This window comes from Anopheles coluzzii, chromosome 3 (assembly GCF_943734685.1).
Source record: "Anopheles coluzzii chromosome 3, AcolN3, whole genome shotgun sequence".
NCBI classification, from domain to species: domain Eukaryota; kingdom Metazoa; phylum Arthropoda; class Insecta; order Diptera; family Culicidae; genus Anopheles; species Anopheles coluzzii.
Window position 1 is genome coordinate 35838538 of NC_064671.1, and position 18986 is coordinate 35857523.

An 18986-nucleotide genomic window follows, 5' to 3' on the forward strand; every position below is an offset into this window, starting at 1 on the left:
TTGATCATTTAAAGTTAAACAAATCGACTTTTTGCTAAGCTGTTTATAAAGCTTTCAAGAGAGCGGGGAGAACTTCATAAAGAGAGCATTATTCATTGATACATTATTGTGAAATACTTACGCTGAGGCCGGTACTGATTCAAATATCAAACATCCCCCAGCTCACTCTTGTTCATTCGTCAAACTATCTTTATAAGCGCTGTAACAACTCAACAAAACCTTTAGGCGTCCGGAAAAAATAACCCTGCTTACCTTTCGTAAACATAATGTAACCAACTAACCAGTTATGCAGTGAGAAAAACAAAATAGAAGAAAACTAAAAACATATTTTCCCAACAGCCCAACTACGCAACGTCAGGTGGTGGACGTTTCGGATTTTCTGTGGTTATACAACTATTTGAACACACACACACACGCAGAGATAGAAGAAACGGAGCATATCCTGCTGGAGTCAGTGACAGGATTGTTTGCTATGGCACAAGCAACTTTTACCCAGAATCCTTCGTACACTTCCTTGCTTACTGTATGATGTTGCTGATGGTGCGTCTTGGTAGCTGACGATACTGATCCTTGTACCACAGTGCAGAAATAATATTTATTGTACTTCCGGGCCCGTGTCCAAGGTTGAAAAAAAATCCCCATCCAATCCGGGCAGTAGAGAAAGAAAAACAAAACAGCAACCAAAACCCCATGGGAAACATAGAAGAAGCAACAACAAAAAAAGGCAAGTGAAAAATAGCAACCAGCTTTGGCAAGCGCGCTCCACACGCTTACCAGTTGAGTGTGTGGCGTGTAGTGGTGTGTAGGGAAAAGTTTTTCTCACCCAGCGGTACTAATGTTCCGGTATTTTGTTTACCATTTCGGTCTGAAAGTCCCTTTTTGATAAGCTAACGGACAGGAGCTCCGTTAGATGGGTGTGTTTGAGCCGGAAACATGAAACCAACAAGCAACAAGCGTTGTGTATGTGACCGTAAGCGGATTGTAACAAAATAGCGAAACATGCAGTTGGGTAGTTTGTGGGATGTTTTTTACGGATTTGCGAAGAGATTTGCGATGTTTATGGTAAACGATTTGGAATCGGCGAAAAGAAGCTATTTCTCAACACAAACAACTTACAATTAGAACGAAACATTGAAAATTCTAAGCAAAAGATGTTGTACTTATTTGTCTAAATGTATGTGTAATATTCAACACATTTTAGAGTTACTGGTGTTATCAGTTTGGTAAAGATGCATCAAAACTTACCTTTGTGTCCCCAGAGCGATTCATTCAATTGATCGTTTCTTTCATTTTAATGCTAACATTTAACACCCGTTAGTTTCGCCGTTCCATAAGTTCATGTTTGATTCATTTCTAGATTAAATTACGCTTTAAAAATGTACAACATTTTACAAAACAGAAACTGGTTATCATCATCATCATGGTTGCCTGTGGTTTGCTCTACTGGGGCGGAAAGGATGTACCAAAAACAGATTACATTTGGACAACGGTACCTGTACCTACACTGGAGTATGATTTTTCCGCTACACCAGTTTCTCTGCTTCATGTCTTGCTAGCTCGACTTTTCTTATCTCGCTAGTCGCTATATTCGGAGAAGCGTGTTCAACCTTTGTAGGTGAGTCTAAAAGTAAACCAGCTCGCACAATTCCTCTTCACGCGCAATATTTTTCCTAGATTTATTCTGCAAATTAAAAAATAACACAATTTCACCGTACATCGGTATCGCGGTCAGCTAAATTGTTTTTCCAATTGTGCTTGTGTGGTTTTTATCTACTTCTTCACGGCCATAAAAACATTTCTGAGAACCTGATCGCACCGACTGATTTCTAGACGGGATGGTGATGTGGTGTAGTACCATTTATTTTTTGCTGCAATTTTTTTACTTCACTTGAGGACAAAAAGTTGTTGCCCACCATGTAATCAGCACAAAGAGGACACATGAAATTGAGCGAAATAAAGTGAAGCTAGGGAGGAAGAAACAAAAGAACATCCCCAATCCTGGGCACAACTGTAACCGTGCGGAATAAAACTCAAACAGCCGGAAGCGTTGGAAAAATACTTGTACCCTCAGTAACATGCAAACTGCAGCAATTGGGACAGCGATGAGAAGCGCTGTTGTGCGCGGTTAGGTTTTCTGCTTCTCTTAAAAACAGGACAGGGAAAATAAAAAAAGTAAACCCGAAGTCTGTCGCACCGATTTATGCCTTTGGCGTAAGGGCACCGTTCGGTGTAGGTGGTGTCCCTGCACCACCACCACCACCGCCACCGCCACCCTCCAGATCGGTGTACTTTTCCATCTGGTACATGTCGATCAGGAGCCGGGAGATGGGCACGGTACCAATCGTTTCCTTGAAGAACAGCGTCTCGATGGTGGTGGACCGGATGGTACGGAGCAGCGGCAGGAGTAGAAGAAGCCGCCCAAACCGGGTCGGTTGGCGCGGGTAGCGAACGCGCACGTGCTCGGACAGGACGCACTGGGCCTGGTCCTGTAGCATCTCGACCGGCTGGACGTCGCACAGTTCGGACGTTTCTGTATAGGAATGGGACGAAGGAAATTACGAGATAAACGTTATTACGAGCATGTGGTGCAAGGGTAACATTATGTTAAATCAAGTATTATTATGCTCAGTATCAGTTCAGAAAGTATTATCATGCTCAGAAATCAATTCAGTATTATCATGCCCTCTAATGAGCACTTTGATTTATCATTTTAGGGCCATCTACTCACCGGGTGAAAACAGGATTACCGCCTTCATGCATCCCAGCTCGCTTAGGTCGGGCGAAATTTGGCGAAAGCGGCAGAGAATCTCCTGCATCGTCTTCATCTCGAGCTGGGTCGCTGCGTCCGGTGGCAACCGGTCCCGCACCTGGGGCGAATCGAGCAGTCCGCTCAGATCCCACGGTACACTCCACTGGGCAAAGTTGAGAAGGAACAGCTCTTTCCACGATTCCTGAACCGCGGAACGCGAAATGACAAAAAAGGAAAGCATATGATTATTTATTTTGAAAGAAAATGATGATGAAGACACGAGCAAGAGATGAATGTCTGATGGTGTGTGCCTACCTGTAGCAGTAGGTGTTGGTCATTTTTGGAGAGTGTTTGGAACGGGATCAAGCACCTCACCCATCGGACGGACATGAACAGTAACCGGGCCGTAGTTTCCTTTGAGATGGCAAAAAAGCGCTTCTTAAAATACTGGTACAATAATTAAGTAAATCACGTAAGACAAACCAACCTGTAAAATCTCCCAGGTAGGAAGCCTGATGATGGTTGGACCCTCGGGCGGCAGCGCAGTTAGCGCGATCGGATGGGGAACGAGTGGTGGCGGTGGTGGTGGTGGATGTGGCGTTACTGCTGCTGCCGTTGGTGTTGGATGCGCCAGTCCCGTGGGCGAAGCTGTCGCTGTTGAGACAGACTGTCCTGGTGGGTGTGATGGCGCGAGTGACGATGGCGGCGGTACACCTTGATGCGTGGGTGGCGGCAACGGCGGTGCGACCGAAATTCCACTCGAGGCGCTGCTAACGGGCGTGAACCCAGGGAACGCAATACTACTGTTGTGCATCTGGTACTGGATAAACTCCTGGCACTTGTCCGTGCTCATCAGGATGTCGAGCACACCGTTCTGCGACAGCGGGGACGGAAGGCTTAGGCTGGCGGCGTTGATCGGTGTCGGGCTGAGCACGCTCGAGCTGCCGTCCACGGTCGAGTGCGGGCTGGTCAAACTTTCCGACGGCGAGTCCACGCTAATCGAGCTCTTCGAATCGGTCGGCGACGGGGGCATCGGTTCCAGCGACTTGTACATGTGCTGCACGTGCCCGGCCGCGGAAAACTCGAACCCACCGACGGACGTCATCATTTTGCCGTGCTCGATCTTAATCGGGGACAGCAGGTTCGTGCCTCCCGGCATTTGACCGGCACCGCCACCGTTGCCACCGTTGCTACCGTTCGATGTACCGAGGCTAAACTCGAACTTGTTCTGTTCCAGCTTGACCGGCGGCAGTAACGAGGGACCGATATGGTGGCCGAGCGGTGCAAAGGAGAGCGGCTGGGGATGGTGCAGCAGCGCGTTTGAGCCGGCCATTGCGGAATGGTGCAGCCCGGGCGGGAAGTGGGACATTGCGTGTCCGTACGATGCACTGTTCACGAACGGGCCGGCCAGATGAGGATGGCCCGGGTGGCCCCCGTTCGTTTGCAGGTGCTGGAGTTTCGGTTTCCGCGGGCCACGCTCGTGTTGGACGGCTATACAGTTCGGGGGAAAAAAAGAGCGCAGCAAAGCTTAATTAGTCAGCGAGTAATACAGAAATAGAGCTAGTTGCTTTGAGCTTTGATGAGCTGTACAATTGCATTACCATAAGAAGCATTAAAAACGGAAATTAAAGTTGGCAGGAGGTTATGGTGAAACCAAAGGCACGGAAGAACTTTTTTGCGTTCGTTTCTCCATTTGCCCTCGGGTGGTTTAATCCATTTTCGCGCTCTCGAATTTTAGTTCTCGTTCGAATGGAAGCAACTTGTTTTCTTCGCTTTCTTGTAATTTAGCGAGGCGATTGCATCGATTCTTCAAATGCACTTTTTCAATTGGATGGCCCGCAAGCGGTTTCGATTGTGTTCGTATCTTGTTTTCGCTGGTCGATTTGTTATATGTTACAACCGAGTAACAAGAAAAAGTTTAATTGGATTCTGTTGAAACAATAACTGCAGTAACACGGAACATGATTAAACTTTCTGTGAATTGAATGCATTTGAGCGCATTATTCAACGGGATCTATATCTGTTAGTAATGCTTTCGCTAGGCCATAAGTTAGGCAGTCTTTGGTTGTATGTTGCCTATGGCAAATAATAACGTTTACCTAAAAGCACCCTTTCGCTTACCTTCAGGCTGTATATAGAAACAATCACATTGATTTATCGAGTGTGACATGTTTATTTTATCTCCTTGCATTTATGCGATGTAACAAAACGTCCTAACCAGTGTTTTATGCTTGGACAACTTATCGTGCACTGATATCCTCACAGGGAATTGTCTAATCACAATTAGGTCATGTGAAAAATACGATCGAATAAACAACGTTTTACACAAAACCGATCGGACACGGGGTTTTGTGCTCGATTTGCTTCACTAGAACGCTTCACTGCACCTCGTCCCCGTAGAATTATCTTACCGAAAAGTTTTGTTTGCGTTTAACACTTCATTTGCTTTCGGAAAAGGGAGAGAGATAGAGTGGCAATTTTATTCGATTACTAGCACCGCAACAAGAAAACGGGCACCGGTGTGGTTAATTGCTACCCATGACGATGAGCTCAATAGCAATCGATTCGGATCATCAGCATCATCATCATCATAATCATGAGCGTCATGATAGGCACTTCGATGAGCAGCACCCTTGATTAGGAACGGGAAAAGTGAAAAGCGGCTTAGGGATGCTGTGCTTTCCTACGTCCCAAAACACCTTCGCAAGCCCCCGTCCTGTACACCTTCTCGTTGCGGGGTGGTGCGTATTGTAACATTTTGACACATGACTTAACACATGACAGTGCGTGAAATGCCCTGGGAAAGCCGACAGCTGATCGAGAGGCAAAAGGGATAGGAGGTGAACCAAGAAAAAAAAACCACCGCGTTTCTGTAGGTCGCGAAGGAGGAAGAGGCTAAGGATAGGAGGGGAAAGCATCTTACATGGAGAAGGGGAAAGCCTCGTATTAGATGCGTTTGCAATGAAGTGGGCATAATCCTTTTTATCGGCGCTTTGGATCGAAATTTAATGTTTGCGAGCGATTTACTTTTCAACTCCGGGCAATGTCAAGTGTTCCGGATGGTGTGAATAGCGATTTGGGCTTGATTTTCCCAAGAGGAGGGAGGGATTAAGCCAATGTATAAATAGAAGGAGGTGATGTGTTTCATTTAAAAGAATACAGACACAGGAAAAAATGGACAAAGATCTAACAAAAGTGTATCCATTCTTTAGAGAGGAACAGTTTCGAGTTCGGATCATTTCTTTAGTCCAAACAGATTCTGTCAGATTTAAAATCATGAGACAAAAAAGGCAAGATCCCATCTTTTTACCCCGCTTAAGGCAATGAAAGGAAAGACACACAGAAGGGTCGCTATGTGGCCGACACTTACTTGCGCCTAACTTTTGACGCCGTAGGATCTTTAATCCTTTCCATGTAATGAGCGTTTTTGCTGGAGTAGCCGAAACCAAAAGTGTGGAAATAATATCGAGCCGCGAGCATAATTTAAGGGGTTTGGTTTGCTGTGAGCCTGAAGAATTAAAAAGTTTTTTTCTCGCTCCATACCCCTCCATCCTCCATTCCTCACTAGTTCCCGGTATCACCGAGGGAAAACCGAGAATCAAACGGTTTCCTGGTTTCTTGATGTTGCGACACTTAAGACTTTTATGCAAAACTTGTACCCCCTCTCTCTGCTCGTGCGGTGACGATCCACTTGTGCGTGAAACTCTTACGAAGCAGAAGGAGCAAGACCTCAAACTCAAATATTGAACCCGGGCCTGGGCGAAGAAACCTCGATGTTCCAAAGGAGTTGGAGTTGTGGTGTGGTGCAATTTAAGCTGGAAATTTAGAACCCCCGTACCGTGGTGTGCCCCTTCGTTTGCTTGGTTAGCTACTACACATGAGGGACTTTCTTATCCCGTTAGTGGCTAAGTGAAGAGTGAAGGTATGTGTGTGTGTGTGTGTGTGTGTGTACGGTAAGACAATATCCTCGGTAAACTGTAGCAGCGACCGGCACAGATGCGGGACACTGGTTCTTAATGGGAAATCTTGCTCAACTTTTAGACTCAGAATAATGAATTCGGGGGATTGTAAGGTGGAAAAGAAGGAAGAATCATTCAAATGATGGCGGTATTGAGGCTGACGATGTGATTTATTCGCAATTTGGTTAAGCTAACAGGCATGCTGGTATGGTAATCGTGCTAAGAGGGACCAGCATTTGCTGAGCGAGTGAAAGGGATCCGTGAAAGCTAAAATGACAGAAGAATGGATTTTGTGGAGAGGACGGAATGTGTATGGTCTTCCTGTTCTAACCTCATATCAAGGGATATAAATTCCTTTATTAGATGATTTGATGTTACCTCCTGACATTCACTGTGAACCATCTTTGCTAGAAGTAATGCAATTGGTTAAAATTACTATGTAATTCGCAACAAATGGTACTAATTATGTTCCCTATGACACACGTTCCTTGCACACTTTTAGGCGCTTTGCTCTCTTGTAAAATACATTAATTTAAACCATTGATGAAAGAGATATGCAATTTTGTGATTTTTGCGACGCCTCTTTAAAGTTAACTCTGATAACACTTTGTTCGTTAGTTAGTTAATAAGAGTCAGCAAAAATTGCATTGAATACGCCTACATGTAGGCAATTTGCAAGACAAAATTGATTTACTGATTGGACATTTCATGTGATTTGTCTTGTTCAGGTCGATGATTCATACGATGTTTTGCCATTATATGCCATGAAAATCAATGAAAGAACCATTTTCGACCGAGCTAATGATGCTATCTCGAATCTTTTTAGCATAAAAGCGGCAACAGATATTAGATGTCCATCCGCTGCCTATCAATAGTTGTGCAGCATCAGTAGAATAATATTTTATCCCTCTACAAATAATATTTCAATGCGAGTGCCTCTCTTTCAATGTTCTAAACGCGGAGCAAATATAATAATCCACAACAAAGCGTACGGACACCATCACCCCCCTGCATGCATGATTGGCTGTTCGATCGGGAAACGACAAATAAGTGCCGAAAGATCATCAAATCGTTTGACGGGTAAATATTGAATGCGCCAAACAATCTTCCTACCCTCTCCCGCTTAAGCCACGCCAGCAAACACGGTGCAAGCACAGTTTGCAAGCACAGTGCATTGGTGCAGATTTTCCTAATCTGCCGCCGCTTGTATGGACACGCTTGTACAACTGATCCAGGAATTGGGAATGAAGGAGTGAGGAACACACACACAACCCGTAAATGTCTGACAAATTCGGCATCATTGAAACATTGCAACATTTCGCATGCGTGTTTATGTGTGTGTGTTTCTGGGTGGCAAACATACAAACATTCGAATGGGTTGTTTGAAGCGATGAAACCAACCTTACGGATATGTGTCGTTGTTTTCCACCCGAATACCTTCAGCGGCAGCAGCGATGAAAGGGGCAGCGATGTGGAAAAGCCGACCACGGGCTTAACACCCGACAGGGTGCGCGAATTAAGATGAAAAACATAAGAGGAAATTGGCGGTGGCGGTGGTGTTGAATATCTCGCATCATCAAAAAGATTCATGACCCGCCCGCGACGGCACGCAAAAACCCAACACTGTTTGGCCGTTGCTGCCGTTGCCGCCTGGTATTACTAACCCCGCGGTGGAATGGCTTCTAATGAGATGAAGGGATGGGTTAAGGGTAGGTGTGTGCTGGGTCGAAAACCCGGGTATCGGTAAAGTATCGCTGGGAATCGGCACACTTGGTGTGGTGCTTGCCGCGCTCAACTGAAAACGCGATACCCTTTTTGTGTGTGTGTGGGTGGTGTCTGGCGTGTTTGGCGAGGACATAAATATTTACTTGCTACATGCATGCTCTCACATGCTCTGGCCAATCGTTTCTAACATACACACATATGCTGCCCTGTTTCGCCTTCGTGACCGAGCAAAATTCACCACACTTCACCGAGAGTGCTGCGAGTGAGGGGCATGAGATGGAGTTGTTGTGGCTCAAATCACCCACGCCACATCACTCCATCCCTCCGGCAAAGCACTCGGGTGGCTTAACAGCGAAATTAGCTAATTTATAATTAATTTGGTGCGCGATCAAAACAAAACCCACTTTTGTACCCTCGCTTCGAGGGTGTTAATGCTTTTCCCTCCGTGTGTATGTGAGGATGCATTTCCGGGTTCATCCCGGTCACCTAGCGCAACGAATTGCTCTCTCTCTCTATCGCTGCCCTTCCTCTCCACCGCGCACAGGTACAGGAGGATCAATCTCTCATCCCGATGAGCACATATCCCTGGCGTGCGTCATATGGGCAAAGTAGGGGCATCGTTTCACCCCTTGAAATTTTATGTTTCGGCTTTTCATTTCCCTTCATTTTCCGGGGGACTGTTTTTTTTCTTTTACTCTACGCTTTTGGTTTCGGTCTGTGGCAGAGGGGCATTAAAACTTCATAAACAGTCAGCCAGGTTCCCACGGCATTGGGAAAACCTCGATACGCAGCAGCAGCAGCAGCAGCTTCCATCACTCTATCTCTCAAACATGGGGAAACGAATGCAGCGGACCCAGGACCAACTGAGAATTTCTAATTCTCCTACTCGGAAATCGCGTGGGTGTTGGATCAACTGGCGGGGCGCAAAAAAAAACCAGGAGCAAAGTGTAACACGGCAAAGGTACAACATTAGCCATCGAGGTCAACACAGGATTCGCTACGCCTCGCGAACACTTACGGTTCGTTAGACGGCAACGAGCGATTCGTCACGATGCTTCATCGATTGACCGATGGGTCGATTTGCTCGATGGGGCGACCCTCTTTTGGTCAATCTTGCCCCGGTGTGGGATCCAGCAAAACTCGAAGCAGCTGTCGTGGAAGGCTGTGCTTGTGTGTGTGATAGAGATAGGTGGATTAGCTGGACAATGGTCATCAACAAGTTGAATTGTGAACATTTGGAGCGGTCCGACTGGATTACAATGTGAAGCGTTTAAGCGTACGTGTACGTGTATTGTAGGGAAAGAAAAGCGTTCTCTTTTATCCCTCGAAATAGAACGATAAAGAGAAGACAATTGCAATGTAATGGTCATACGCTAGGGTAGTGAATTGTAGCGTTTGAAGAGTTTTTAGTGCGGCAAGACAAAAGTAAGAACATAATTGGCAATATTAATTTTTATACAAAAACTGCATCACAAAATTTGCTTCGTCAACACATGAGTTTACCGAAAAATATCATGGTTTTGCAACTGAACCTGAAAGAGGTTCCGAAACAAGCGTTGGATCATGTAAAATTACTAAATAGACCAAACATGTAATGTAAATTATATAGCAAAGGCACTTTATTGCCAAGATTGTCTTTGAACATAGGAAAACGCTTGTACTCAGAGGTTGGACAATGGAGAATTACGCAGTAGACAATTAGATACGCGGTATAACATACTCAATTGACATTTTCGAGCATGAAAAAGTGGGAATTCGAGCAAAGTCCCTTAAACGGGAGCCTTAAACTTCCCTTAAACTGCACCAATTGAAGGGAATTTAGAAAAAGCCCGATAACATCAACTGTGACACGAATTTTTTGTTTCTTTCTTCTAGTTTTGCCGGCAAATAACGTTTCTTATCGATATTATAAGTGATTTAGCCATTTTATACTTTGAAAAAACACCGAATTTTCACAAAATAACGTCCCACAAAGTTTGCTTGCGTTCTTCATCGATAACCAAAGTTATGAATGTAAAATGAATGAATGTAAAATACGGATAAACTAAACCTTGGCGCTTTCAACACAGTTGATCACACACAAATCCACAATTTCAGGCGTATCGAGTGCTAGTCGAGCAGATATGGCAATACAATTTCGAGGAAATGTCACTTGGGTAATGGCTTCGAAACCTAGCAAGAAAATTGATTACAAATTCGCCTAAAAGTATGCACTACAATTGCAAATACGCCTACAACTATGCAATCCGCTTCTCAAGATGTCTTTTTGATATTTCAAAGATTGAATATTTACCCCAATATACGACGATTAATTTAAAAAAATCTTTTATATTTCTGGAAAATATGTTCCATATTTTCTAAATATGATACGTTAACCATAATCGTAAAAAACATATCCACATACCTTTTGATCGCAATGAAATTCGATTCGATTCGCTCAATCACTAACAATCTCCCCATTGCAGCGAAATGGAAAGGAGAGAGAAAAAAGCTCCCCCTCTTCATACCCTACTTATCTCCCTAAGCTCCCCATCATGCGACACGAAATATGGCTTCCAGAATGACAAAATGTGCCAACATTATCGCTTATCGGCCACCACACACCGCCTCGCCTAACCGCTAAAAGGCGACATTACTGCAAAATATCGCTTTCCAGTCGTGGGGGGCGGGATTACAGGGATTCCGTTTTTGGTTTTCCATCAAATGCCCGCACTTAGCGTCCGCCTTTGTATTTCCCAACCCCGCACTCGCGATGGTGAACAAATTGGCGACAAGCTTCTTAACGCCTAGCCCGGATCGTGCCCCGGGACTGTTTCTTGGGACGAAATGAGCACAAAAAAATGGTACGAAACTCAGCACCGTGAAGTAAACCGTCGCGGCGCTACACAGAACCATCACGGTCATGGAGACGTCACGGATGGGCTGCTGGCACAGCGGTGGGCTGGGAAAATGTAATGGAACGCTTCATTTGCTGTGTTTGCCAAGGCGGCAGCGGATGGTGCGGATAAAAAAAGCGAGGCGTAAAATGATGGAAAATGCCGATTATGCCCCCGTACGGTGCCGCCTGGTTCCGGGTGGATTCTGGTCGCTTGGTGGAAATCTGACAGCTGTGTTTACACGCTAGGCCAGCGTTCGTTTGAACGGCGTCCCTGAGTCAGCCTCCTGAAGTGACACTCCGTCTCCGTGCGTGTGTGTTTGTTTGTGTGATCAGTGGGGAGGAAAATTGTCGTCGTCACCCACCCCCAAAAACCGCAACCGTTTGGAATTGATTAGCATTCCATCACAGCGTAATCACTGCTAAACGCGAACCGATGCGTAAATGCAAACGATACGCAAACAACGTCCTCACCTCACTGGGCGTATGTTCAGCAAAACCTTCACGGAGGGTAACACTTCTTGGCAAGCGTGTCGTGCCGTGTACTTACCGTCCTTGTTCATGGCCGATTGGAAGCACTTGGAAAGCCGGCAGGCACGGCACTGGTTACGGTGGGTCTTATCTACTGGACAGCGGCCCTTCAGCTCACCGGCCGCCTTGCACGTGTACACCCGATTCCGGTGGATGCTGCGTTTGAAGAACCCTGAGCAACCTGCCCGAGAGGAGAAAAGAGGGGTTGTAAAAAGATGGCTACATTGACCGCACCGCTACAAAGACCTTACCATCGCAACTGTAGATGCCGTAGTGTTTGCCCGAGCTGCGGTCGCCGCACACTTTGCACGGTATGTCTAGCAATCTGTCACCTCAATAGATCAGGTGCGAAAGATGGAAACAAACGAGAAGAATAACGATTAGATATGAGAAGATGATGAAAGGTATCGCTACAAATGAAACTAGATACTTATAAGATTATTATTGCAATGTAAATTACATACTTTTAGGTGTTTGGATATGCATGTTGCATACTTTTAGGCGCGTTTATAACATTTAAGGGGGAAACGATGGCATTTTCATGCTCTGTACTACACTGAGGCATCTACATAAATATAAACATCTACATAATTGAGATGTTCTTCAACCAAAAACGGATCACGCGGACCGATTCGGAGGTGAGAAGTGAAAAATGCCCGAGCCTGCCATTCCTTACGTTCTTGTCGACCAAATCACTGACTAATGAGCTTTCATTGGCTGGTTCGTTTTTGTTGCTTCTAAACGAACGAGCCTCAATTTTCACTTCTCACCTCCGCATCGGACCTTTTTCTTGTTGGTTAAACAAAATCAGCGTGAAAAAAAGGAACCCATTTCCATTTCAAGGCTCAGATTGGTAAAGGGGTGCGAAGTGTTAGCAAAAACATAAAGCAATTATTTAGTCAGCCAAGCCTTTTTTTTGTTCGGGACAGCATCGGGCCGACTGCCTCTTAAGAGGATTCAGGACAGTCAACACGCGTAGACAATTTGACCGTTTGGTGTGTGTGTATGTGTGTGTAGCGAAGGGACACAAAACGTGCCTCAATGGGATGGAAATCATGGCTTGCGAAAACACTCATTTACGGCCACGGGTACGGCCGTAAGCCAGCGCGGCATTTTCTAGGCGTAATGCCATTGTTTTTACAATGTCTCATGCTCATTTGCCTGCTCTTTTTTCGCCGTTTGCGTCGCATGATCCTTCAGTTGCTTGTACCGCTCATGGTATGCTCTGTCTTTGCGTTTACTTTTCGTATTTTGATTTGACGTGTGGCAACACTTCTCACGCTTCAGCACTAGGGCAGAACATCATTTGGATGAAGATGGGTGTTTTTTTTACAAAAGAAAAAAGGGACCGATGAAGTCTTTACGCTTTAAAATGGGTCAATCTCAGTCTAGTAGCAAATATGATACGTAAATTAGGTCGTATTGTTTATCGTAATTTAAAGGTTATTGGTTCTTAAATTTCAGTAATATTAGACAAGTGACTGACTGCGCTGTAATTTAGTGGTTAAAAAGCAACGTTTTGTCATTAAAATTGCATACCTTTCGGCGCATAATACTATAAACTATAAGTCGCTCTTATTCCGCTCTTATTGCCACCAGTTTTATCTCTGTCTGTGATTTCACTTTAGTGTGGTACAGTTCTAAATGGAAAATATACATTAGTCTGTAAAATAAAAATATAATTTCTCTTGGTTGTTACCGGAAACAACGCCCATGAAAGCTACCACCAGTGAGATTTACATTTGAATCTGAGCGTTCCATTCAGAAAGCCATATAACTCACGGCACCAATCATACCACCTTCAACCATGCACTTCGTGTTGTGCGCCCGTGTGCCAACTTTTCGGCTCCGACAAAAGGAAAATGTTTGCATACCGTTTGCATGGTGTGCATACACGCTACAATCGGGAAAGGACCAGAGCTACCCAACCGGCCTGGCACGAATCATATATCGATCTGACATCCAAATCAAACCAAACGGCCACTTCTCTGCCCGCCTGGAACGGACCGGAGGACACATTAGCCGACAAGCGAACATGGCGTCACACCACAACGGTCATACAAACACACACACGCGCGCACACTACTATGCACATGCTCGATCAATCCGTTCAAACAAAGGAGCGTACAGAGGTCGTATTGGGCACAATAAATCAATTGGCATCCTTGCTGCAACCGCTCGAACGGGGAGAAGTTGTGCAAGTGCAACCTAGCGTAACTTTCTGATATTGGGATGTGATACGCTGGGGCATACCTTTTGACAAAATGGCGTCTGGTTAGTAGTGGACGCCTCCATGCCTATCCCCTCTGTATGTGTGAATGCTTGCAGTGGAAAGGCTGGCAGCCGAGGCGCACCGGTACGGACGAGGGTGGTGATAGGTAAACATTCAATAAACAAACGATCGACTCGGTTGGCTGGCATCGATTCCACATCCCGAGCGTACTACGGATACTACGTGCTTTGAGGTTATGGTGTTCCAATGGCTGCGAGAGGGATTGGAGGGATCGTTGGACGCGGGATTGGAGGTGATCGTTGGAGCAAAATCAACATTGAAAAATTAATCAAAATTTTAATTCATGTTTTTCTAACGCCTTCCGGTCGGCTGGTTGTCGGCTTGCATCACTCGAATCGATTATCGAGATGGCTTTCACACTCGGTCTCTCCGGTACGGGAAAAAGGGGTGGAAAACCCCCGCGCTCATGACGAAACCCTTTCCCGGTAGAGTACACTGACTCTTCGGCTCTTCAGTTCCGTTCGAAATTTAGGAAGAGGAAGAGTGAAGGGGAAGAAAAGGCTATTTGCGTTTCTAATCCCCCTCACTCCGGAGACACCAACCGGAGCGTGCCTTACGGCCTTTTGAGTGAGTGGGCCCCAAGCACCATAGAATTGTTGGCGTTTGTCTTTGGTTTTGGTTAGCCGGGGCGGAAGTTGACCTCGTCCTCGTAAAGAAAAGGAAGTAGGTGTGTCTAATGGCAATGGGTTGAAAGTTTTTGATATTTTAGAAAAATAAAACCAGAAGCCTTTCCAAAAATCATGGTACTTTGTCCCTTGAGCTTGACGTACAAGCAGGTACGGAGCACGGAGCACTTCTGGTGGTTCCTTGCCTTTTTTTATATATTCACACCGTATTCCTGCCACAACTTCCACATGGGTAGGGGGTTGAGAGAGCACACGATTGTTTTGTTTTAATTTTAAATATTTGGGAAAGGAAAACACTCGTTACGCAGGGATTTGGCGAGTGGAAAGGCGTCGGGACCTAGAGAGTCTCCCGGCTCTCGAGCGTACCGGACGCCGATAGAAAAACATTCGAGCGATGGTGCGTCAAACTGGTGCTTACGGTGCAATTCCGAGGAGGGAGTTTGGGGTGTGTTTGTTGTGAAGTTGAAGCATTGTAGTAAGTTGAAGGGTGTGCCTGTGAGCGTGTAGGCCAGGAAGTGGGCAGGATAATGTGTAATGTGGCTATAACGTATGTTTCTTTTAAATCGATGTCATTGTGCCAGTAAATTGTTACGCATTGTTGCAAATGATGGGATTTTCTTGTGCATCAAAAAGGGCTTTTAATGTTGTTAAAATTCAATTGATATGAGGATTAAGAGAATATAGATTCTTTGAGCTTGAATGCAGAATGAATTTAGTAAATATTTCACATATTTTTATTACATTCAAATATTTTAAATGATAAACTAGTAAATAAATACTGTAAGAACTGTTGCAAAAGAAACCGAAGGCTTGTGATTCTAAAATTACTGTTTTATTTGAAATTTGAAACGGTAAGGGGATGTTTGCAACGTTGCTATGGAGGTTTGCAGGTATATAGGGGAATATGTCAAACACTTAGGAGAGATGTGCGGAACAGCTATGGAGTTTTGTATCCAGCCATGGAGCGCTCGGTTGTAGCACTGTAGAAATTATAGCTATTTTTTTTTTTCAAAAAGCACCGCGTGATTCAAGAGTTTGGAATGATTGAAGAGTTTGGAGTTATTAAACACATGTTTTTTTATTGTTTGCAGGAAATAATATTTCAGTTGTAATTTAAATTTGCGCTACTATTTCTTCTCTGCAGCAATATTTTTCCTCTTATTCAAATAAACATTTTTAAAATGGGGTTCAGTACTACCTTGTAATCAAATTACCCTCTTCTTTAATTACCCTCATTACATCTGATTCCAAGAACCAGCCTGGAATCTAGTAGCATTTGCCTGGTGGTAGTCATTTGTCAAACGATTTATTCCAATACTTTGAACACATAGCATCTTTATAATTAAATACGTCGGAAAATGTTGATGTGAAGAAATAGAAAAATTGAATGTTGAATCGGATAGGACGTAGGAAACAGTATAGTGAATAGTTATTGCGAATAAATTTTATCACGGATTAATTACAATTTCTTCCTAAGGATCCTAAAGCATGTGTTTAATCATTCCAAACTCTTAAATCATCACGCGGTGCTTTTTGAAAAAATCTAGGTAAAATCCAAAGTCCATATAATACAGAGGTCGATGCATAGCTCGATTTTGGTCCACCATTTTGAAAGCTTATTTTTGACATTTAGATGAAAAAGCGTTCACAAACGATTCCAAACAACCATACACTTTTAAGGGCTAATTGTGCATTTTGTGCTCAAAACTTAGTTTAACTATACATTTCTTTCTCATGAACGTGGCATAATAGTTTTTTCAGTAATTCATCACTTAAAAATGACCACAATCAGAAATCTGGCCCCTTAGCTTTGACCCTCTTGAGCTGCACATGATTTCGTCGTAATTTCGGGCACTGATCTTGTTGTAATTGATAATTTCACTATAATTCTATCTTTTCTTGATATTCGTCAACTTTTTAATGTACAATATTACAAAAAACGATGTAATAATGGCCGAAAATGCTTTCAGACCACTGCATGCACAACAACTAAAACCTCAATGTATGCTACGATGAAACTATTGAAGCTTTTTCATCCAGCTGTCAAAACTTTCCCACGCTTTTTGATCAAATGTTCTGGACGACTCGACCTCTGTATTATATAGACTTTGGTTAAATCCATAGCTGTTTTGCACATTTCTCCTAAGTGTTTGACAGATTCCCCTATATGCCTGCAAACCTCCATAGCAACGTTGCAAACATCCCCTAACCATTTCAAACATTCCACCGTGTGGATCAAGTAGTCATTATATGATTCGAAATCCTGTATATAATCTTGATTTCATAGAAAATAATTGAAAAACAGACATCGAACAAAAAAATATGATTTCTTAGTATGTTATCCTGTTTAGTAGCTACTAAAGATGCTATTATCATGAGAAAATGTAATGTAAATTGCATTACCTGAGGCGTTTTGTAATGCCGATTGCATAGCTTAAGAAATAATCGCCACATGTAAGTATACTCCTGAAGCTATGCAAAACGCAACACAATCAATGATTTGATTTAACGAACGATTGAATCACAACACGGATACACCCATGTTAAGACTAGTCTTATCAATATATTAAAGCATAAATATGAAGCAAAATGTATGATATACTACGAACTCACTTCGGGCATAATCCGTACCTGTTCCCATTCTGCGCGGTTGCCAAATGAGTTTGAAATCCACCGTGAGCCTGTTTGCCCCAAAGGCTTCAACAAGGCAGCTAAATTCCAAGCCCGGCAGTTCTTTCCCGTCGCGAAAACACACAAAACAATACACACTGGAACAACACTTCACTCACTCGCACAACACTCGCGGTGGCTAAAGCTGACTTTTTCAGCTGTACAAATATATCCTTTTCCGTCGCAAGTTTTGTCACTTTAGCGTCAAAGCCACACGTTCATCATCTAAACTGAAGGTTCTTGTTTGACTTTTGTATTCTATTTTTGGAAGCAAAATCGAAATAATAAAAAAAAACCGAACAGACACGCACACGCACTCCAGACGCTCGAAAGGGATGTACCCGAAATTGGTAATCACATCTCGCTGAAGCCCGTTGAAGGTATAACGACACCTTGTGACATCATTTCTTTCGGCGAACTGAACTCCACTAGACACTACCGCGCTTTGTTTTTGACTAGTCTCACCTCATACGGAGCACTCGAGTAGGGCCACACGATTTGCCGCTTTAATTATTGCTGACTGTCGTGGTGCAGCACGGTACGCACCAAACGGTTGCTCGTTGTTTGTGCACTCGACGTCAAAGCCTTCCTAGATCCGGTTCTTGTCACTCGTACACACGAACACTCAGCGTACACTGTGACCGTTGGCTTCTGCTGCTGCTGCTGCTACAGTACATTTGAGGCAAAAGATCACACACTGCTCCGGTCATCCATTGTCCTGACAGCTCTGTCTCACTCAGTCCCGTCGCTTTCGAAACTCAGTCGCCGTTTTTTCTTCTTTTGTTATCGTTGTTTGACTCGATGACACTGACACACCACCGTGTCACACCGGCACTGCCTGCGATGGAAGCTGCTTAACGACTGATAGCAACATTGACTTCAGCCTAGTGCACGTTGGCTCTGCCCAGCCTGTACCCAGAGGAGGCAGCTAGAACCAGATGATGTCTGCCCGCACTTGCCGACCTTCCCCCTGCTCATCGCTTTTGCCGAAGCTAACCACGGATTCGTCGGTGCCTTTCGTCGTTAGCTTCATGTCCTTCCGGCCCACACGTACACTCAGACACAGTCATCCCCTAGCTTCGTTTGCGTACAGAGGGTAGTGCTCGTAGTGTGCACCACAGCAAGGGGTGCAAGAGCGAGAACACCGACCGACCTAACCGGCCGTCGCTCGTGAAGCAGCCTTATGTTCGTCATGCTCCCATGATCCCTGGACCAAAAACGCTGCAGTCACATCCCAACACATCCCGTATGTCAGAGTTTCGGTGGCGCTTCGATTCGGTGGAAGGAACCGCGTCCTCATGTCGCGTTGGAAGTGGTTGGGTGGGTGGTTCGCGCTGTCAGGCACGTAAAATCCGACCTGACCGACTGCTGTGTGGCAACCGCAATTGAGTTGGGTGCCATCTTTACCGCTTCTTCTTGCTTGGGCCTTATTCCCAAGCCACGCCAAGTGTTCAGCGTTACACAATTACGCTCCATCGCTCGCTGCCTAAATCTACTCGTCCACTGTAGCGCGATGCAACTTTGCAACGCACACCCGTTGAGGGCTGACAGGAAGGGA

At 44.7% G+C, this 18986-nt stretch overlaps 2 protein-coding genes across 2 annotated transcripts in view; one reads left to right on the forward strand and one right to left on the reverse strand.

The window, feature by feature from the left end:
* The window catches only part of LOC120959115 (glycosyltransferase-like domain-containing protein 1-like), a 23017-nt gene extending 20192 nt beyond the window's left edge, over positions 1-2825 (forward strand). The window contains exon 6 of the transcript XR_007452737.1: positions 2715-2825. The gene's annotated coding sequence lies outside the window, so the exon portion shown is untranslated. The remainder of the gene's footprint in view (positions 1-2714) is intronic.
* On the reverse strand, positions 1209-17622 carry LOC120958712 (protein dissatisfaction). The gene is made up of 7 exons (XM_040381690.2): positions 17390-17622; positions 12091-12171; positions 11859-12020; positions 3237-4240; positions 3065-3163; positions 2729-2951; positions 1209-2530 (listed from the first exon to the last, which is right to left on the reverse strand). The coding sequence occupies exons 1-7, from the start codon at positions 17397-17399 to the stop codon at positions 2199-2201; spliced, it is 1911 nt and encodes a 636-aa protein (XP_040237624.2). The 5' UTR covers positions 17400-17622; the 3' UTR covers positions 1209-2198.
* Positions 17623-18986: the final 1364 nt, after the last annotated feature.

Bases quoted from the DNA above. Each gene is read 5' to 3' on its own strand.
- LOC120958712 (XM_040381690.2), bottom strand. The intron at 4,241-11,858 runs GTAAGTACACGG...CGAACTGTATAG, and splicing joins ATCGGCCATGAACAAGGACG to CCGTCCAACACGAGCGTGGC. The intron at 3,164-3,236 runs GTTGGTTTGTCT...GCCATCTCAAAG, and splicing joins CTACCTGGGAGATTTTACAG to GAAACTACGGCCCGGTTACT.